This window comes from Coregonus clupeaformis, chromosome 16 (genome assembly GCF_020615455.1).
Source record: "Coregonus clupeaformis isolate EN_2021a chromosome 16, ASM2061545v1, whole genome shotgun sequence".
NCBI lineage: Eukaryota > Metazoa > Chordata > Actinopteri > Salmoniformes > Salmonidae > Coregonus > Coregonus clupeaformis.
The window spans coordinates 57,144,866-57,168,506 of record NC_059207.1 but is presented as its reverse complement, the minus strand read 5'-3'; the positions used below and the strand labels follow the sequence as shown (position 1 = coordinate 57,168,506).

Sequence of the window (23,641 nt, the reverse complement as noted above, 5' to 3'; positions counted from 1 at the left end):
AATCACTTTTTTCTTGCTGAGATGGGCTAACTGACTGACTATCAGTGACTGACATAACAAGAAAAACTGCTGATGCACAACCAAATTTTGAAATTGCACCTTGTGTATTCTACTATTCTAACTCACAACAGTATGTTGAGACCCTGACTGAGTTCTTTAAAAAATCACAAAACAATGTATTCTTAGATCTCACTCTGTTGGTTGGCTAGTTCAATGAGTGGGTGGGTGAATACACAATTAATTACATTCAAACTAGTTGTCGTCACAACTCAACAAACCACACTCGATGTCTTATATGCTTTTCTGCAAATATAAATGTTGGATGTAGTGTGAAAATATTGAATGAGGCGAAGGTGCAGAAAGCTGAGAATGTAGAAGTGACTATAGCAGTAGTAAGTGTAATAAGCCTGTGGTCACTTGGTGACTTTCTGCCTCCCTGGCTGCCTGGCTGGAATCTCCAGGCCTGCAGGTCATTGAGAGGCCTCACTCTGTAAGAGGAAACCACAGAAGTCAATGAGTCTTTCAGATTGTGGACAAGTAGGTGTGCCATAACCACATACTGTAAAGCACTCTCATCCAGCTGAAATACTCATTGCTGGTGAATACTGCATTACTGGTGAAACCAAATACAGGCATAACATGCACTTTTACACTTTGGTTTTGATGTATTCCAACACTTATCCAAGCCAACATCCAGGCTGAAAACTACTCGGTGATATTCCCAGTCCATCATTGAGACTCATCCTTTGGCCACATCCACTTTCCGTGTCTTAAGTTTGAAGGACGTAGTCATGGTACTGAAAAACAAACTCACAGGATAATATAACCCTGTTATGTGACGTCACTGTCTGACTCTGAACTGTAAGTGCTGACTGATGATTTATTGTGTTGAGTTTCTTAGTGTTGATGTTTCCAGATATTTGTCTCCCCCTGCACTTGTAAATGATGGACTTTTCCTCATTTTTCCCCTTCTCTTTGCCTCCTTGATTTCTAAGAACCATTGGTGGGGGTAATGCAATAAAAGCCATTGGAGGCCTTAGTCAGAGGCTGTCTCCCAAATGGCACCCTATTCCTTATATACAGTGCATTCGGAAAGTATTCCGACCCCTTGACTTTTTCAAAATGTTGTTACATTACAGCCTTATTCTAAAATAAATTAAATTGTCGTCCCCCCCCCCCCTTATCCATCTACACACAATACCCCAACATGGCAAAGCAAAAACAGGTTTTTAGAATTTTTGCCAATGTATTACAAATAAAAAACTTAAATATCACATTTACATAAGTATTCAGACCCTTTACTCACTATTTTGTTGAACCACCATTGGCAGCGAATACAGCCTCGATTCTTTTTGGGTATGACGCTACAAGCTTGGCACACCTGTATTTGGGGAGTTTCTCCCATTATTCTCTGCAGATCCTCTCAAGCTCTGTCCGGTTGGATGGGGAGCATCGCTGCACAGCTATTTTCAGGTCTCTCTTCTGGAAGGTTCTCCCATCTCCACAGAGGAATTCTGGAGCTCTGTCAGAGTGACCATCGGGTTCTTGGTCACCTCCCTGACAAAGGCCCTTCTCCCCTGATTGCTCAGTTTGGCCGGGCGGCCAGCTCTAGGAAGAGTCTTGGTGGTTCCAAACTTCTTCCATTTAAGAATGATGGAGGCCACTATGTTCTTGGTGACCTTCAATGCTGCAGAAATGTTTTGGTACCCTTCCCCAGATCTGTGCCTCGACACAATCCTGTCTCGGAGCTCTACAGACAATTCCTTCGACCTCATTGCTTGGTTTTTGCTCTGACATGCACTGTCAACTGTGGGACCTTATATAGACAGGTGTGTGCCTTTCCAAATAATGTCAACTGAATTTACCACAGGTGGACGCCAATGAAGTTGTAGAAACTTCTCAAGGATGATCAATGGAAACATGATACACCTGAGCTCAATTTCGAGTCTCATAGTAAAGGGTCTGAATACTTATGTAAATAAGGTATTTCCGTTTTTTTAATTTTTATAAATGTGCAAAAATAACTAAAAACCTATTTTCGCTTTGTCATTATGGGGTATTGTGTGTAGATTGATAATCAATTTTAGAATGCACTGTAGTGCACTACTTCTGACCAGAGCCCTATGTGCTCAAGTATTGCACTATAAAGGGAAGAGGGGCTCATTTGCAAAGCAGCCAGAGGGAGACTAAGGGGGAGCAGTACTCACCTAGTCCCCCTGTGTGGCAAATTATCTGCCCAGTGGATAACAAAGTGTCCCAGTGACTTGAACCAGCTGGATGGGCTTTGGGTAGAAGCAATACTTCTGATGCTGGTGCTGCTGATGCTGCTGCCTCCATGGGTTACTATGCATGAGATCTGACCAGGAGCAATGATGTTATAAACAATGTATATACTACTTATAAACTAAGGATTAAATGAGTGTAGACATTAATTTATAAACCTTCTACAACCCCTGTTATAACCTATACTCTATGGATGAGTGTGTGTGTGTGTAACCATGTTCTCTCTCTACCCCACAGGAGAGCTCTGATACTCTGGACTATTCTCTATTGTACCTGTTTCCTGGGCCTAGCTCAAGCACACCCTGAAGGTGAGGTTTCATTATTTCATTCTGGAGTGAGGATTCAGAAATCGAATCATGCATTTGTATTTAGTTTTAGTATAGCTGTACAGCAGAACATCGTATTGCATATTGCCAGTGTCATTGGGGAAATATCTATCTATCTATCTATCTATCTATCTATCTATCTATCTATCTATCTATCTATCTATCTATCTATCTATCTATCTATCTATCTATCTATCTATCTATCTATCTATCTATCTATCTATCTATCTATCTATCTATCTATCTATCTATCTATCTATCTATCTAGTCTAGAGGCTCAGCTGAAACATGTTTATTCTGAGAGAGATAGCCACTACGGTGGGAGATAGGGTTGTTATCTCCTTTATCTCTTTCTGGTGTGGAAGTGGAGATAAAACTCTCTCTGTTTTATTTCGATGGTGGGAGTGGGAGATGTGTGCTGAAGATTCGACGGGGATGTTATGGAATCTTCTGATATCCTCCTCTGTCTCTGATGCAACGGCTGCATTTACTGTGGAACTCTGCCAATATTTTATAATAGAGGATGTTTGTGGAGATCTGGATATAATAGAGTCTTGGCATTCACTGTCCCCTCTCCTATAGCAAACTACTTAATCCCATTATGTTATTACATTTCATCATGTATCTTTTAAGTGCACTTATTAGCTAAATAGCGGACTGTACAATAATCTCCCAGAACCATTATACAGATTATTCACACAATCCATCTAAAGTTTCAAAATTAAAACCAGATCATTTTAAGCTACAGTATCATGGGATATTCTGCTGATGAAGTACGTTTTTGTTCTTGTCTTCAAGTTCAGCTTCAGTTTGATGTTCATTCCATGTGTAGGGGGGTCTGTCTAGTGATCATGCCCTCCCTGCCATTTGCCTGCACATAGAAGCGTCACAAATGGCACCCTACTCCTTATATAGTCCACCACAATGGGCCCTGGTCAAAAGTAGTGCTCTAAATAGGGAACAGGGTGTCATTTGGGACACTGCATAATATACAGCCCACCCCCTTCCTTCCCCCCTAACATGACTTATGGCTCAACAGCCCTTAAGAATCATAGCTGCAGTGTCTGCACTATTATGTAGTTCCTCCTCTCTATTGTAGCACTATAATTCAACTCAGTGTTTAGTTGACTGTTGCCCACATTTGTTTTGCATTAGTCAAGGGGAAGTTGTACTTTCACATCTGAAGCCATGTACTGTCGTCTTTATGTGGGTCACAAAGAGGATTAACCGTTTCAACCACCTTACTTCAACCTGGTGCAGAGTTTAAAAATGTTTTGGGGACAGATACAGGTTAAAAATGGAGATGGGGAGATTGATGAGAAAGAGATATCACAGAAAGTGAGTGGCGTAAACAGCAATCAAACTACTCCCTCCAGGGACAATGCGTGGTGTAGGGGTGGCAGCACTACTAAAAGTAACCTTGTCCGAGAAAGATTTACAAGGTTATCAAAATGTCATGCAAGGGAAAGCCTACACGAAACACAGGCCTTATTTGAAGTGTTTATAAAATTCCCTATGGGAAAAATGAACGATGGAAAAATGATTGGAACCATTTCCCTGTTTGAACACTAGGTTTTGTGGGTATTATAACACCTCCACTGTGGAGCTATATTATATTAATATATACATTGTATTCAGATGGATTGAATCACAGTACAGTTGAGTTAGATGGTATGGTTGACCATTAACAGTTCAGTTGGCATTAGTTTGTGATCCTTGATTAGCTTTGGATAGGATTGACCAGCCGGTGGGTAACATAGTATATGGTTTTCTGCAGGGAGAGTGTCACGATCGTCGGAAGGAGCGGACCAATACGCAGCGCGTGGAGTGAACATGATGACTTTATTTATAAAGCAACCACGAAAAAACAACAAATGACGATAACGAAGTCCTCAGTGACACAACTGAACTTGGAACAATAACCCACAATGCCCACAAGAACACATACAGAATAAATATGGCTCCCAATCAGAGATAACGAGCCGACAGCTGACACTCGTTACCTCCGATTGGGAGTCATATGACTAATCAACATAATTACAACACTTTGACACCCAACATAGAACCAAACCACATAGACTGCACACACCCTGGCTCAACATAATGAGTCCCAGAACCAGGGTGTGACAGTACCCCCCCCTAAAGGCGCGGACTGCGACCGCGCCTCAAAACCCCCAAACAGGGGAGGGCTGGGCGGGCATACCTCCTCGGTGGCGGTTCTGGCTCCGGCCTAGACCACCACCCCACCATCGTCACTACCCGCTTACGTAGGTTCCTCCAAATGACCCCCCCCGGTTTAAGGGGCAGCACCGGACTAAGAGGCAGCACCGGACTAAGGGGCAGCACCGGACTAAGGGGCAGCACCGGACTAAGGGGCAGCACCGGACTAAGGGGCAGCACCGGACTAAGGGGCAGCACCGTACTAAGGGGCAGCACCGGACTAAGGGGCAGCACCGGACTAAGGGGCAGTACCGGACTAAGGGGCAGCACCAGGATAAGGGGCAGCACCTGACTCAATGGCGGATCCTGGCTGGCTGGCTCTGGCGGATCCTGGCTGGACGGCTCTGGCGGATCCTGGCTGAACGGCTCATGGCGGGCTGAAGGATCTGGCTGCTCATGGCTGGCCGACGGATCTGGCTGCTCATGGCTGGCCGACGGATCTGGCTGCTCATGGCTGGCCGACGGATCTGGCTGCTCATGGCTGGCCGACGGATCAGGCTGATCCTGTCTGGCCGAAGGCTCTGGCTGATCCGGTCTGACGGAAGGCTCTGGCTGATCCTGTCTGGCGGAAGGCTCTGGCTGATCCTGTCTGGCGGAAGGCTCTGGCTGATCCTGTCTGGCGGAAGGCTCTGGCTGATCCTGTCTGGCGGAGAGCTCTAGCGGCTCCGGTCTGGCGGACGGCTCTGAAGGCTCATGGCAGACGGGCGGCTTTGCAGGCTCAGTACAGACGGGCAGTTCAGACGGCGTTGGGCAGACGGACAGTTCAGACGGCGTTGGGCAGACGGACAGTTCAGACGGCGTTGGGCAGACGGGCATTTCAGACGGCGTTGGGCAGACGGGCAGTTCAGGCGCCGTTGGGCAGACGGGCAGTTCAGGCGCCGTTGGGCAGACGGGCAGTTCAGGCCCCGTTGGGCAGACGGCAGCCTCTGGCCGTCTGAGGCGCACCGTAGGCCTGGTGCGTGGTGCCGGAACTGGAGGTACCGGGCTGAGTACACGCATCTCAGGGCTAGTGCGGGGAGAAGCAACAGGGCATGCTTGGCCCTGGGGACGCACATAAGGCCTAGTGCGGAGAGCAGGAACAGGCCGGGCCGGGCTGGCGAAGCGCACCGTATCCCTGGTGCGTGGAGTAGGAACAGGCCGGGCTGGGCTGGCGACGCGCACCGTATCCCTGGTGCGAGTGGCCGGAACAGGCCGGGCTGGGCTGGCGACGCGCACCGTAGGCTTCGTATGAGGCTCAGGAACAGGCCGGGCTGGGCTGGCGACGCGCACCGTACACTTAGTGCGAGGGGCCGGAACAGGCCGTACCGTACTGGGGACACACACGACTGGCTGTACCTCGGGATTAGGAACGGGCCGGACCGGACTGGTTACACACCCCAGTACCTCTCGCCGTGCCTCTACACCTTCCTTCTCTGCCTCCGTCAGCCCCCTTAACCTGGTAGCCTTCTGAATCTGCCTTGTGGCAGCCTCCTGCTGCTCAGTCGCCCAAGCCATGTGCCCCCCCCCAAAAACTTTTTGGGGTTGCCTCCCGTCCTTCCGACGATGGCCCTGCTCCTCTCCTGCCAGGTTCTCCCCCTTCATCGCCCTCCGGTACCGGACGGCCTCCTCCTGGGTAATATGTCCCCAGCCGAGGAGGACATCCACCAACGTTCTCTCCTGACCCGGCGCCTCCTCCGATGTCCAGACCCTTTGCTCCTGGACGCGCTGCTTGGTCTTTCTTTGGTGGGTTATTCTGTCACGATCGTCGGAAGGAGCGGACCAATACGCAGCGCGTGGAGTGAACATGATGACTTTATTTATAAAGCAACCACGAAAAAACAACAAATGACGATAACGAAGTCCTCAGTGACACAACTGAACTTGGAACAATAACCCACAATGCCCACAAGAACACATACAGAATAAATATGGCTCCCAATCAGAGATAACGAGCCGACAGCTGACACTCGTTACCTCCGATTGGGAGTCATATGACTAATCAACATAATTACAACACTTTGACACCCAACATAGAACCAAACCACATAGACTGCACACACCCTGGCTCAACATAATGAGTCCCAGAACCAGGGTGTGACAGAGAGCAATAATGACAGTACATGAATGCATAATTAGTAACTAACTGCTATAATATAAACTGCTAAATGAATATACAATACTTAAACATATTAAAAGCAATATTCAAATACATAATGAATAAAGCTATGCAAATATAGCAACAAAATAACAATATGAATGTCAAAAGTGGGATGCAATAACATGTAGCATGGTAAGCTAAAGCTAGAACAGGCTTTATTGCAGTGGCTATTTAGTGTAGCATATAACATGTGGGACAAACATCAAACAATAGATTTACATTTACATTTACATTTTAGTCATTTAGCAGACGCTCTTATCCAGAGCGACTTACAGTTAGTGAGTGCATACATTATAAATTTTTTATTTTTCCTACTGGCCCCCCGTGGGAATCGAACCCACAACCCTGGCGTTGCAAACGCCATGCTCTAACAACTGAGCTACATCCCTGCCGGCCATTCCCTCCCCTACCCTGGACGACGCTGGGCCAATTGTGCGCCACCCCATAGATAAAGCTCATAAAGCTAGTAGGCAAACGAGCCAGCAGTATTAACTACAAATCTGGTGTTAATTTGAATAAAAAATGAATGCAATAAAGGTGCAAACAATGACATGTATCAATTTACCAGCCTACATGTAGCATCAACAAAACGGATCAATTAATCAAAATGGCTGCTTGACTTGGACTATTAGCATGCTACACAAAACAAATGTTCTTGTTGAATTCCTTGTGAATTCCTTTTCTGTTGACTTCTTTAATGTGATACTCACGTTTTCATTGCCGCATATTTTCTTGGATTGTCTTAGAGAGTTTCACCTGAGTATTTGGTGTGCTCTCACCTCTCTGAGTTCGTGAAGGACCGAAATTGAGGGGAGGTGCCTTCTTCTTCTTTAGTATTATGGCAGTCCCCCCCAAAAAGAATTGTATAGGTGCATGCCACTACCTACTCTATTGGCTGTGTATCAGCCTACTATTCTGCAGTATGAATTCATTAAACTTTGTGAAAAAACTGCCCTACCAACGAGCCCTGCACCCATTAAAACCTCACCTATTCTACTACTTTGGCACCCTCTAATCCTACTGCAGGCTAGCAGTCTGGGAGGATGGGACACTATCGTTCAAAACATCTTGTAACTCTTCTACAGTAAAATCTTGTACACCCAAGTACTTCTCTGCAGCTGCCACCACAACATCTATCCTCTGTGATTTACGTTCCATTCCTGCGGTACAATTGACAACCATGGCCATGTACGCCAAAAAAACAACCTTATTGAAGCACATGTTATTCCTATTACTCTCTATTGGCCTCAGCCTACTCACAGGGATCCTCTTAGGATCCTTCACCCTGGACCTATCTTCCTCTACTACTCTCTTCACTGACTCAGCATACGACACCTTCTGCACTACTCTGATCTTGGCAACCTCAACCTGCCTTATTCTCACCGGACACCTCTGATCTCCAGCACCATGGGTACCCATACAGTTTAGTGCGGACCCATTACACCTTTTTGTTTGTCTGAATTTGCGGGTTTTACGCACCAGCCAAGCTACTGGAAGAGAGCGCTGGTCCCCTTTTGATTACCCATATAGTTTACACACACACAACTGTTTCCATCGATACTACACATTCCTTTGTCTCATGTCCTCCTGCACACTTCTTGCATCTAGGAATCGCCCTCCTACACACTGCTGCCACAAGACACCTAAAACACTGTAATGGATTCGGGCAAATGCTCTCACAGTATAATGGATAAATCCTAACTTAACTTTATCAGGTAAAGACATTGCATCAAAACTCAGTAGTACAGACAGTATGTTCTCTGTTTCACCAAGCTCTCCACCGGGTCTGCTTCGCACCAAACTGCAGGTGTCAAAGACTCCGGGAATCTTCAACTTCAGTTGATCCTCCTCAACACTTAACACCATTCCAGTTATCATTGCTTTCAACGGCGCGCTGCTCCGGAAAGGAAAGCAAGTCACAGTACTTGTCTCCAGTCGCGTGGTGCGGAGAGCATGCTCCCTCTGGACGGCAGAAATAAAAAACTAATCTAGACTATTCAATTTTTAGTCACTTTCACCAATCCAACATTCCCCAACCTCTCTCCACCCAACCCGACAACACACATTCTCTCCAAAAATCTCACTCCCACTGAGCCAGAATCATCTTTTTCATAATCAGGACGCTCAAACTCGGTGGTCCTCTCCGCACTTGTCAGTTAAATCATCCTCACGTTCAATTTCCACCACTCCATTTATATATAAATTCCAGTCGTACTTTATCAAAAGCCTTTTCAAAGTCAGCTATGAATAGAAGGCCTGGTTTCCCTGATTTTTCATAGTGTTCTATTGTTTCCAGTACTTGTCTTATATTATCTCCAATGTATCATCCATGTAAAAAACTGTCTGATTAGGATGAATAATATCCGAAGATACCTTTTTAATTCTATGCGCTATGCATTTTGCTAGAATATTTGCATCACAACACTGAAGTGTAAGGGGCCTCCAATTTTTTTAATGGACTGGATCTTTATATTTACCGCTTGGGTCCTGTTTCAGTAATAATGAAATCAGACCTTCTTGTTGAGTGTCTGATAAGCTACCATTTTCATAGGAGTGGTTAAAACATGCTAATAACGGTCCTCTGAGTACATCAAAAAAGGTTTGGTATGCCTGAACTGGTATGCCATCCATCCCTGGAGTTTTCCTGGACTTAAAGGCTTTAATTGCATCAAGAAGTTCCTCCTCTGTAATTTGGCCTTCATTTGAGTATTTCTGTACAGCTGTTACTTTTACATTAGTATTAGAAAAAAATACATACAATTAACTTTGGTTAGTGGAGATGTAGGAGACTGAAATGAAAATATATGCTTACAGTACTTTGCTTCCTCTTTCAAAATATTGTTTGGTGAATCATGGGTGACTCCGTCATTTGTAACAAGTTTCACTAAATTCTGTTTGGTAGCATTTCTATGTTGAAGATGAAAACATAATTTGGTGCATTTCTTCCCATATTCCATCCAGTTCGCTATATTTTTATAATACATTACACTTGAAGATTCTTGAATAAGTTCCTCCAGTTCTTTCTGTTTTTCCTCTAACTTATTCTGAGCCTCTCTGCTACAGTTTTTATTGCTATCTATCTGTACTGTTAGTCCTCCTATTTCCTTTGTTAATATGAACTATTTTGAACCTACATTTCTTTTGTTTTAAAGATGAGTATTGAATTGGATGGCCTCTAAAGGCACATTTAAACATGTCCCATACAATAAAGGGTTCTGCTGTACCTATGTTATGTTAGAAAAAGTCAGTTATAAATTCTTCTGTCCTAGTTAAAAACAAGTTATCATCCAATAGGCTTTGATTAAATTTACAATATCCTCTCCCATTTTCTGTAAGAAATTCTGTAAGAGTAATGTATATGCAAGTTATTTGATGGTCCGACCGCATTATGTCATCTTTCAACACCTTTTTAACTTTTGGTGCCAGCGAGAATGACATAAGAAAGTAGTCAAGACGACTAGCTTGATTGAGCCTCCGCCATGTACATCTCACTAGGTCAGGATATTTAAGCCTCCATATATCCACTAGTTCCAATATATCCATCTTCTTTATGTTGTTAACAAATTGTGGAAAAATACTGTATGACAGCTCTGTCTCTTAATTGCTGGAAACTAATGTGCAAATAAGTTGTATGCCTACAATAAGTTGCAAAATATTGATTGAAAATGATCATCAATCAATATTTAGGCTATAAACCATTTGCATTTTTAAACCATTTGATTGTATGTGTTTTGATGCTGCTTTTTACATGCACTGAAACAGCAAAACGTTTTTCACAACACTCTCTTAAAAACACCAATATTCAGATTGAAGAACAAGTGGATGTTTCAGAGTACATCCATTCTGTTTTAAAACACATTATGTGTATCATAACCCTTACATTGGGTTTACATTCAAACACCCTCCAAACACCAGAACTCAGCTTAGGTGCATTACTTTTCATGGTTTCATTACACAATGAGGGTCTTTTGAGTCATTCTATTTTAACAGTGTAGAGCCCTCAAACTCAACTCTGGACCTTGAAGCTAGTTCCACTGTGTTTTTTCATTGTACCCTTCTGATCAGGGACTGATTTAGACCTGGGTGAGTGCAATTAGTTGAGTGCAATTAGTTATCAGGTAGAACAGAAAACCAGCAGGCTCCGGACCTCGTAGGGTAAGAGTTGAATACCCCTGGTGTAGAGACTGGACTGGACTGTATCTGGTTGATCTCAGCTATTTAAAACCAAGTGAGGTGTGACAATGTTGTAACACGTTTATCTGATTTATTATAAACTTTCTGGACCATTTGATCTCCTGTAAGTAAAGCTGCTTTCAATAAATGTATTTCTTACCAGCAGATGATGGCAAATGAAAACTTCAAACTTTCACTATAGAGTAGTTCTAGGCTTGGTTTAAGAGTCATTGGTTGTCACTATAAATTATATTTTAGTTCAATTCACATGAAATATGCACTGATTTGAAATCTGCACATATAAAACATTTATGGAATAACTAACACTTAAAACAAAGCGCTGTAACTGGGATATGGTTACAACAATTATCTTTAACCTCCATTCCTTCCCATAAGATGTAATTAAATGCCGGAGCATCCAAGCTACTGTAAAGATTCCACAATAAAACTTAATAACCGTTAAACCTGGCCTCCACTCACAGTCAGTTCCAGTCTTCATCTTTATAATGTACTCAGCAAAACATATTATTCATTTCCAGACAAAGAAAATAAAATAAAATTCTGCGCTGTAGATCTATAGATATCCATTGTTGTTAAAGGTCCAATTATCTAATTATCAATATTAAATCATTTCTGAGTAAAAATTAGGTACCTTATTGTGATTGTTTTCAATGAGAATTGTCAAAAAGAAACAAAAATAGCTTCTTAGCAAAGAGCAATTTCTCAACAAACAATTTTGCCAGGACTGTCTGAGAGCGTTCTGAGTGGGGAGGTGAAAACTAAAAACTAGCCAATATTGGCAGAGAGGTTTGGAGCTCTCTTTCTTATTGGTCTATTAAGTAATTGACCGCCTGGTGATGTCACCAGATAGGCCAAAACTCCATCCCACTAAAACAGGCTGAAAGTGTTTTCAAACAGCTCTTACACTAAAAGGGCATTATCATAATTGTTGTGGAAATATATACAGTATCTCACAAAAGTGAGTATACCCATCACATTTTTGTAAATATTTGAGTATATCTTTTCATGTGACAACACTGAAGAAATGACACTTTGCTACAATGTAAAGTAGTGACTGTACAGCTTGTATAACATTGCAAATTTGCTGTCCCCTCAAAATTACACAATACACAGCCATTAATGTCTAAACCGCTGGCAACAAAAGTGAGTACACCCCTAAGTGAAAATGTCCACATTGGGCCCAAAGTGTCAATATTTTGTGTGGCCACCATCATTTTCCAGCACTGCCTTAACCCTCTTGGGCATGGAGTTCACCAGAGCTTCACAGGTTGCCACTGGAGTCCTCTTCCACTCCTCCATGACGACATCACGGAGCTGGTGGATGTTAGAGACCTTGCACTCCTCCACCTTCCGTTTGAGGATGCCCCACATATGCTCAATAGGGTTTAGGTCTGGAGACATGCTTGGCCAGTCCATCACCTTTACCCTCAGCTTCTTTAGCAAGGCAGTGGTCATCTTGGAGGTGTGTTTGGGGTCGTTATCATGTTGGAATACTGCCCTACGGCCCAGTCTACGAAGGGAGGGGATCATGCTCTGCTTCAGTATGTCACAGTACATGTTGGCATTCATGGTTCCCTCAATGAACTGTAGCTCCCCAGTGCCGGCAGCACTCATGCAGCCCCAGACCATGACACTCCCACCACCATGCTTGACTGTAGGCAAGACACACTTGTCTTTGTACTCCTCACCTGGTTGCCGCCACACACGCTTGACACCATCTGAACCAAATAAGTTTATCTTGGTCTCATCAGACCACAGGACATGGTTCCAGTAATCCATGTCCTTAGTCTGCTTGTCTTCAGCAAACTGTTTGCGGGCTTTCTTGTGCATCATCTTTAGAAGAGGCTTCCTTCTGGGACGACAGCCATGCAGACCAATTTGATGCAGTGTGCGGCGTATGGTCTGAGCACTGACAGGCTGACCCTTCACCCCTTAAACCTCTGCAGCAATGCTGGCTGCACACATACGTCTATTTCCCAAAGACAACCTCTGGATATGACGCTGAGCACATGCACTCAACTTCTTTGGTCGACCATGGCGAGGCCTGTTCTGAGTGGAACCTGTCCTGTTAAACCGCTGTATGGTCTTGGCCACCGTGCTGCAGCTCAGTTTCAGGGTCTTGGCAATCTTCTTATAGCCCAGGCCATCTTTATGTAGAGCAACAATTCTTTTTTTCAGATCCAGCGGTTTAGACATTAATGGCTGTTTGTTGAGTTATTTTGAGGGGACAGCAAGCTGTACACTCACTACTTTACACTGTAGCAAAGTGGCATTTCTTCAGTGTTGTCACATGAAAAGATACACTCAAATATTTACAAAAATGTGAGGGGTGTACTCACTTTTGTGAGATACTGTATAAAAAACAGGGACATTATTGGACTGCACTGATCACTCTCCTCTCCAGGGAGCCGTTAAGTTTCTGTTTCAAGAGGTCTTTCTAACAAAAACGTATATAATAGTTACATAATTTATGGGCCATAGGTGGAGTTGGATGTTGATGCACAGCCCCAGTGGATATCACCGGCTATCTTTTTACGCTGTTTTTGCCACAGGATGTCCATTCATCCATTCAGATTTGCTGCCAGATTGTACTCAGAGCAGGTTGAGATATGGCTCAAGCCGCAGGTTTTTCATTTATTCTGTTATAAATGAAAAATCGTATTACCACATGATATCCTTTGATATTAGGCAGAAATATACATTTTGACGCCTGAAATCACATTATAAACATATCTTTATGTATGCATAAACAGTTGTTGCTGGTAATAGTATATGGGCCAGGGGGGTCAGTCTGGCTCACTTGCGGTGAGGATGTCTCATAGTGATTTCCTTGAAGGTCTATGTCCCTAGAGTTGGTAAATATGTGATAGCAGTGCAGCAATGGAAGCTTTCTCTGTTATCACTCTTTCTTTCATCCATTCATTTTTCCCATAGGGATTTCCCCCTATGACAAACAATGTCAGTATACAACAAGTTATTGCTCACGTATATATACCCTTTAATCATATATCATTGGAAAGCTTAGATTCACAGATAACCATTAGAGACATTTTTTGGTCTCTCACTACCTGTATAAATTGCTTTAAAAAGGAAACCCTAATACATTTAAAAAACTTTGTTGACCAGTGGTTCTGAAAGGTCATGAAATTACCTTTCAAATTATATATAATATAACCAACTTTGAAAGCACCACCTACAAATATTGTTTAAAAATAGCCCATATTGTGCAATTTACATTAGAATGTTGGAAGCGTAGCCATAGAATTCCATATAGTGGGGCAGCTATGTTTTTGGATTGTATCTTTGGTGATGAAGGCACCAAGTTTCACATACACAGCTAGAACAGGGTTTTCAAAAGATTTGTAGAAACAGATGTAGGATTTTAAGTTGATCACTCTGATGTTGCTGAGAATTTTCCTGCACAGCAGGAAATGCAAACTCGTAGTGTATTTGAGGTTTAAAAAGGCTTCTAAAAGTTTGTAATTTCCACGTTAAAATGTCAGGCTTGATTTGCCCTAAAGAAAAATTTATCAACAACTATAAAATAAATTCCATAATCCACATAATATTTCACATTTACTGTTGCTGCAGGATTATATTCCTGCTCTAGCAAACTGAGATCCTACATCTGTACAGGGCCATCACAGGATTCACGCATTAACCCCACAAAAGCCTTTTTCCGATGTGTGTGTGTGTGTGTGTGTGTGTGTGTGTGTGTGTGTGTGTTGATCCAATGAGACTCAATGGGGTCTTATTGGATCAATTTCCCATGACCTGTATAAAATATAATTTTAGTATGCCTAATAATATCTTAATACATTCATAGTGATGTAGACTACACAACCAAATGAGCCAGGTGTGCCAGATATATAAAGATGGTAAATTATTCACAGAATTGTTGTAAGAATGTGCCCAGAAAGCTGTCAGAATCACTGATTTCTGAAGATGTTTTAATCCTTAAATTATAATTTTACTGCAGTGGGCTAAATCAGGGTCACACAGAGTGATTCTTGGTAGTCTTAAACAAAAGTATATACCTCACACACATGGTTATGGGCTTACAAAAAAGAATACACCTGTACCATGTCAGATATAGAGTTGAAATGTATTCAATTTTTAGTTTGCTTCCCAATATTACACTTGATATACATCACAGAAGAATGAAATTTAACAAAACTGTTTGGCATAGAAACATTAGATTTTCGTAATTTTTTGGGAAAGAATCTTGATTAATTATGAAATTATTAAAAATATTTATAACATTTCACCCATGAGGCCAAAGAAGGCGCTTTGGTCATTGACTGCAGGAAAGGGCTACTTGCAATATTTAATCTTCTAAAATTTAAAAAATATAAATAAGAAGTATTCACGTAGGCTGATTAAAATGATATACAATATAGCTGTTTTCATTATGAGGACTATAAACCTGCCCCGTACATTCCATTTATATTTTCTTGATATTTTTTGTATTCTAGAAACAGACCAATCTGCTATGGCCCCATAGGAAGAATACATCTTAACTTACACTAACTATGTGTATTGGTTTGCTACTCTTATCCTCAAGATATTAGGTTAAAACATTGGCATTCCTATGGAATTTTACAATTTTCTAGTCCTCTATTTTATGTAAACAGTTAATAGGATAAAATTGTATATCATTTTAATCAGCTCATATCCATGAGTTTTCACGTGCACAAATGCATTTTACATAAAATATTGCGATGAAGGATCGAAACATCTTTAGAAATCAGCATCTTTTTGGGCACATTCTTACCACAATTCAGTGAATAATTTAGCATCTTTATATATCTGGCACACCTGGCTCATTTGGTTGTGTAGTCTACATCACTATGAAAATTGTAAATATTATTGGGCATACTACAATTATATTTCATACAGGTATGTTCATGTGAAATTGATCCAAAAATACCCATTTGAATTGTTTGGCAGCCATATTGAAAAAAGGCTTCTTTGGGATTCATGTGAGTATGAAAAATGTATGCACTCACTAAAACTGTAAGTCGCTCTGGATAAGAGCGTCTGCTAAATGACTAATTATTATAATTATTATGTGTGAATCCTGTGATGGCCCTGTATCTACAAATATATTTTAAACGCTGTTCTAGCTGTGTGTGTGCAATTAGGTGCTTCTATCACCAAAGCTACAATCCAAAAACATAGCTGCCCCACTACATGGAATTCTATGGCTAAGCTTCCAACATTCTAATGGCAATGGCACAATATTGGCTATTTTTTTACTATAGTTGTAAGTGGTCATTTCAAAGTTGGTTATATTATATATAATTTGAAAGTTAATTTCAAGATCTTTCAGAACCACTTGTCAAACAAAGTTAAACATGTATCAGTTTTTTAAAAGCAATTTATACAGGTAATTCTCATATCTACCCTAGAGATCAAAGGTCAAAGTTCTGTTGACCTGAACATTGTGAAAATATGTCTGATGGATAGCTGTGAATCGAAGCTTTCCAATGATATATGATTAAAGGGTATCCATGAGCATTAACTTGTTGTAAACTGACATTGTTTGTCATTGGGTGAAATCCCTATGGGAAAAATGAATGGAATGGAGTGATGAAAGAAAGAGTGATAACAGAGAAAGCTTCCATTGCTGCACTGCTATCACATATTTACCAACTCTAGGGACATAGACCTTCAAGGAAATCACTATGAGACATCCTCACCCCAAGTGAGCCCAACGGCCCAAATTTGGGGGTGTGGCCCATGGACTATAAGACTATAAGATGAGTTGATCCTGCAGCTGTACTTGAATACGATGAACACTGTCCACGTGGTATCGCCATCTATTTTAGTGCATGAGTGATGTCTGATAACAGAAAATCAATGCACTGCATCTTCACTGTTGTTTTGCTTAAAGCGTGCCATGATTGATGGACCATATTGCCAGTGTATGACTTTGACAACATTTGAATGCCACTACTGAATTCAACTAAACACATTATTTACATTTAGCAACTCTGAAGAGGCTCTCTGTCTCTCAGAAATCCTGTAAAGATGGTTGAACGCCTGGAACATGTCCTAGCATAGAACAAGATCTCCTCTGTCAAGTCCACATCACTATTACCCAATCCTTCTTTAGTGAGAGGACACAGAAAAGACAAACATCATGATAAATACCATGCCACTTTGCTGTCACATCACACCTTTGCAACCAGAAATCTGACATCATCTGTAAACTGTCTATAAGCACCCTGATGTTGAGTCTTTGTGTCTAAAACACGCTAGTTTTGGGACACTTTTTAACCCTATTGAACTTCCATTTTCTGTCTAGACTGTCTGAATATGTTTTGCACGCCTACTGTATGAGATATGGTCATTGTGTGATCTGTGGTGTGTTTCTTCTGGTTCTCTGTAGATATGTGACGTGTGATTTGTCTGATGGTGTTTTTCTTCTGCTTGTCTATAGATGTAGACATGGTGGGATTTTTCTGATCTGTTTGTCTCTGCCCTCTTTCTCTGTAGATATGTCCATTGTTTGATGTGTCTGACTATGTGTGTTTCTTCTGGTTCTCTGTAGATGTGGACGTCCTACAGCAGCTGGGGCTCACAGGGACAAGGACCGGAGGGGGTTCATCGTCCCCAGGGGCCCGCGCTGCTCCCCAGGGGGTCATCCCCTTTAAGTCTGGGGTCATCCTCACCCAGCGGGCCCGGGTCCAGGCCCCCCTGTCTTCCGTCCTCCCCCCGGCCTCCTACCCCACCACCAACCTCTCTCTGATCCTCAGCCTGAGCTCCCACCGCGTCAACAGCGCCTTCCTCTTCACCGTCCTGTCCAAGAGGAGGAGACTGCAGCTGGGGGTCCAGTTCATCCCGGGGAAGGTCCTGGTCTACGTTGGCCAGAAGGACTTGGTCCGTTTTGACTATGATGTTCACAACGGCCTGTGGCACAGCCTGGCCCTGGACATCCGAGGCCAGAGGGTCTCGTTATATACTTCTTGTGGGAAGACTAGTGTACATGCAGATCTGCATTCTAAAAAAGAAGAGGCCCTGGATCCCGAGGGCTCTTTCCTTTTGGGTAAGATGGCCCAGAACTCGGTGCAGTTTGAGGGCGCCATTTGCCAGTTTGATATTTACCCCTCTGCCAAGGCAGCTCATAACTATTGTAAGTACATAAAGAAACAGTGCAGGGAGGCCGACACCTACAGGCCCGTAAATCTCCCACCCCTGCTACCTCTGATCCCCTCAAACCCAAACCTTACTGTCACCTTCCACACTCCTCTGCTGCCAACTGAGGTAACCAGGAAAGCCCAGAGTCCTAGTCTGGTCTTGGCTGGGGACAGAACCAGGACTGAGCTTGTTGTCCCGACTAACCGCCCCACAGTGGCGCCAACCCTCTCTGTGCGTGAGAGTTTTGTCACACCAAAGTCTGGAACTATGTCCCTGTCCCTTCCTGCGACTGTCGCCCCGACAACGGCCAGGCCAGGATTAGAGCGCCCCTTAGTGGCCAAGACTCAAACTATTACTGTACCCCTTAGGACCAGCGGAACACAAACATCCCCAAAGCCAACACCCCATGGCGACAGCAGTGCTAAAAAGAGCACGGCGGTGGAACCTGGTGTTAAAACGCCGAAGCCCACAGGGAGCAGATTGGCTGCTGCACCAACCCTTTCCACCACCCGGCCACTAAAGAAGAAGCCGGACCTCCAAACCACAGCAGCATCCAAACAAGGCACTTCTTCTTCTTCAAACTCAAACACCTCCTTCCTCTCCATCCAGAGGAAGCAGCTGACCGCGCAGGCTGCAAAGAAACCTGAGCCCAAAGTGACCAGTGTGGAGGCTGTCAAACCCAACTTGTTTATCTCTGTCACTCCGCCTGCCACAGATGGCTTCCAAACCTGGGACCTGGAACCGACCCAGTTCTCACTGCTGGCTGGGCCGGGACCACCTGGACTAAAGGGAGAACCGGGACCCGCGGTAAGAACATGTTTTTAAATAGAGGTGTGTGTCACAGGAGGTTGGTGGCACCTTAATTGGTAAGAACATGCTCCTGGTAATGACTGGAGCGGAATCATTGGAATGGTATCAAATACATCAAACACATGGTTTCCAGGTGTTCGATGCCATTCCATTCTGGAAGTTATTATGAGCCGTTCTCCCCTCAGCAGCCTCCACTGGCATGTGTGTGTACAGTGGCTTGCGAAAGTATTCACCCCCCTTGGCATTTTTCCTATTTTGTTGCCTTACAACCTGGATTTTTATGGGGTTTGTATCATTTGATTTACACAACATGCCTACCACTTTGAAGATGCAAAATATTTTTCCTTGTGAAACAAACAAGAAATAAGACAAAAAAACAGAAAACTTGAGCGTGCATAACTATTCACCCCCCACCCCAAAGTCAATACTTTGTAGAGCCACCTTTTGCAGCAATTACAGCTGCAAGTCTCTTGGGGTATGTCTCTATAAGTTTGGCACATCTAGCCACTGGGATTTTTTCCCATTCTTCAAGGCAATACTGCTCCAGCTCCTTCAAGTTGGATGGGTTCCGCTGGTGTACAGCAATCGTTAAGTCATACCACAGATTCTCAATTGGATTGAGGTCTGGGCTTTGACTAGGCCATTCCAAGACATTTAAATGTTTCCCCTTAAACCACTCAAGTGTTGCTTTAGCAGTATGCTTAGGGTCATTGTCCTGCTGGAAGGTGAACCTCTGTCCCAGTTTCAAATCTCTGGAAGACTGAAACAGGTTTCCCTCAAGAATTTCCCTGTATTTAGCACCATCCATCATTCCTTCAATTCTGACCAGTTTCCCAGTCCCTGCTGATGAAAAACATCCCCACAGCATGATGCTGCCACCACCATGCTTCACTGTGGGGATGGTGTTCTTGGGTGATGAGAGGTGTTGGGTTTGCGCCAGACATAGCGTTTTCCTTGATGGCCAAAAAGCTCAATTTTAGTCTCATCTGACCAGAGTACCTTCTTCCATATGTTTGGGGATTCTCCCACATGCCTTTTGGCGAACACCAAACGTGTTTGCTTATTTTTTTCTTTAAGCAATGGCTTTTCTCTGGCCACTCTTCTGTAAAGCCCAGCTCTGTGGAGTGTACGGCTTAAAGTGGTCCTATGGACAGATACTCCAGTCTCCACTGTGGAGGTTTGCAGCTCCTTCAGGATTATCTTTGGTCTCTTTGTTGCCTCTCTGATTAATGCCCTCCTTGCCTGGTCCGTGGGTTTTGGTGGGCGGCCCTCTCTTGGCAGTTTTGTTGTGGTGCCATATTCTTTCATTTTTTAATAATGGATTTAATGGTTCTCTGTGGGATGTTCAAAGTTTTGGATCTTTTTTTTATAACCCAACCCTGATCTGTACTTCTCCACAACTTTGTCCCTGACCTGTTTGGAGAGCTCCTTGGTCTTCATGGTGCCGCTTGCTTGGTGGTGCCCCTTGCTTAGTGGTGTTGCAGACTCTGGGGCCTTTCAAAACAGGTGTATATATACTGAGATCATGTGACAGATCATGTGACACTTAGATTGCACACAGGTGGACTTTATTTAACTAATTATGTGACTTCTGAAGGTAATTGGTTGCACCAGATCTTATTTAGGGGCTTCATAGCAAAGGGGGTGAATACATATGCTGTCAACACTTATTTATTTTTTAAATATTTTTTTAAACAAGTTATTGTTTTAATTTCACTTCATCAATTTGGACTATTTCATGTATGTCCATTACATGAAATCCAAATAAAAATGAATTTAAATTACAGGTTGTAATGCAACAAAATAGGATAAACGCCAAGGGGGATGAATACTTTTGCAAGGCACTGTATGTACAGTATGTGTGTATATACTTCAATGTAAATTAGGGACTCCTAACCTAATAATAATAATATGCCATTTAGCAGACGCTTTTATCCAAAGCGACTTACAGTCATGTGCGCATACATTTTTACATGTGTGGCAGAAGGCTGATGTTTTAAACTCCTGATATATTACATACTGAGCTCTGTGAGCTGTTCTGTACTGTTCTGCCACCAATCCCTCTTCTGCCCATGGTGTTAAACAAGCAGGGAGCCTGATGCAAAGTCAATCTGTGGCTAGCGAGACGGTAGGGGGTTGGGTGGTTGGAGTAGGTTCAGCCCTCATAAAAAGCCCCTGACATGAAGCCCTTCCATGGGTTACAGACATCGAAGTGCCCCCTTGAGCCCTGTTTTGTGTGGTCTTATTAAGTCAGGTAGGCACTGACTGAGAAAATTGTCTTTGCAGGCTTTCATTGGAAATTACAAAGCTTAGAAGAGTCACTAACCGGCCTTCAGTTTTGCATATGTTCAGTTTCTTGGAACATATTGCATAGGCTTCATCTACAGTATCTCTTTCTTTCTTTTTTTCTTCTATCTAGTAATTCAGCAGGAGCTCACCAAAATGTAACCTACAATGAGGGAAAAAAGTATTTGATCCCCTGCTGATTTTGTACGTTTGCCCACTGACAAAGAAATGATCAGTCTATAATTTTAATGGTAGGTTTATTTGAACAGTGAGAGACAGAATAACAACACAAAAATCCAGAAAAACGCATGTGTTGTGGTCAGATGAGACCAAAATCGAGCTCTTTGGCATCAACTCAACTCGCCGTGTTTGGAGGAGGAGGAATGCTGCCTATGACCCCAAGAACACCATCCCCACCGTCAAACATGGAGGTGTAAACATGCTTTGGGGGTGTTTTTCTGTTAAGGGGACAGGACAACTTCACCGCATCAAAGGGACGATGGACGGGGCCATGTACCGTCAAATCTTGGGTGAGAACCTCCTTCCCTCAGCCAGGGCATTGAAAATGGGTCGTGGATGGGTATTCCAGCATGACAATGACCCAAAACACACGGACAAGGCAACAAAGGAGTGGCTCAAGAAGAAGCAGATTAAGGTCCTGGAGTGGCCTAGCCAGTCTCCAGACCTTAATCCCATAGAAAATCTGTGGAGGGAGCTGAAGGTTCGAGTTGCCAAACGTCAGCCTCGAAACCTTAATGACTTGGAGAAGATCTGCAAAGAGGAGTGGGACTAAATCCCTCCTGAGATGTGTGCAAACCTGGTGGCCAAGTACAAGAAACATCTGACCTCTGTGATTGCCAACAAGGGTTTTGCCACCAAGTACTAAGTCATGTTTTGCAGAGGGGTCAAATACTTATTTCCCTCATTAAAATGCAAATCAATTTATGACATTTTTGACATGCGTTTTTCTTTGTTGTTATTCTGTCTCTCACTGTTCAAATAAACCTACCATTTAAATTATAGACTGATCATTTCTTTGTCAGTGGGCAAACGTATAAAATCAGCAGGGGATCAAATACTTTTTTCCCTCACTGTATCCTATAGCCTGCTCGCTAGTGCCCAACTTATCAAGTATAAAATGCTTGCGGTGCTAGCTACTAGCTACTCTTCATAGCGTTGCTTGCTAATGTGAGATTTCCTTTTTAGCGGGATGGGTAGAAATAGTCAGGCCGACAGAAGGGCCCCGCCAGCCAGTGGTCTGTGTGTCTGAGCTGAGGGCCTGACGCCGGGGCGAGAGATTCCTCCCAGAAGGGTTTGTGACTGCAGGAAGAATGGAGAACTTTAGAGCAGGTTCAAAGGTCATGGTGGATAAAGCACCTCGGAACATTTGATAGTTTTGGAACCAACCATACGTTGCATGAAGTGACTAATATGAAGTGAAAGGAATGCTTGGCTTGATAATTGGGGTTGGAATAGGATTTGTTGAGTGTGTTAAGATGATGATTCTGGTCCGTTTTGTTGAGTTAAATCTGTGTTGGGATTTCAAGCCTGTAGTGGAGGTTGTGGTGGAGGTTTTTTGGGGTGAAGTGAAGGTTTATCGTCTTGGGAAAACTATGAAAATGTTAAATGGATTTCCAAGAGAGCAAACTCACATTGTATTAAGAAATAAACTTTTTATGACTTATGTCAGATGTTTGAACAGCTTTCAAAACTATAACAAGCATGACTGTCCAGCTCATAACAGACCATTGATAGATCATAGCGTGCAGGTCATTTGTTCTTATTGGAACCTTGCAATGTTATGGTGCCCAGATGGGATTGCAGGCTTGAGGCTTTGCTTGTTTTGAAAGATCTCATGAAATGTGAGTTATCAGTAATTTCTGACACTTCTTGCCCTTGGCCATGTGTCCCTATGCCATAGACTATTTCAGATGTATTCATGTATTATATTGTGGCGTCAAGATGCAAAGCGGTCAAAAATCTTCTCACAATGTTGTATGTTGATGTAGTAGATGATAACACTTGCTTGTGCTACTAAGTCGTCAATGTCTGCCCTTAACTCTGTCCAAAGCTAAATCAAATACTGATGTCAGATATTTATATCAGACTTTTTCAGAACTTTCAGACCATTCATTGTACTCAAAGTATGGCATAGCTCATTAAAAAATATATATATATATAATGGCTGTTACTCGTTATATTGAAGACATTTGCACACATTACACAGGCCCTGCTGTGAAGC

At 43.0% G+C, this 23,641-nt stretch overlaps 1 protein-coding gene across 1 annotated transcript in view; it reads left to right on the top strand.

Annotated features, from left to right (window-relative positions):
• Nucleotides 1-23,641, top strand: part of LOC121585202 (collagen alpha-1(XXVII) chain B) — a 164,561-nt gene that overhangs the window by 3,258 nt on the left and 137,662 nt on the right. Inside the window, exons 2-3 of the mRNA XM_041901636.2 lie at nucleotides 2,521-2,591; nucleotides 17,717-19,110. Of these exons, the coding sequence (XP_041757570.2) occupies nucleotides 2,521-2,591; nucleotides 17,717-19,110 (1,465 nt within the window). The remainder of the gene's footprint in view (nucleotides 1-2,520; nucleotides 2,592-17,716; nucleotides 19,111-23,641) is intronic.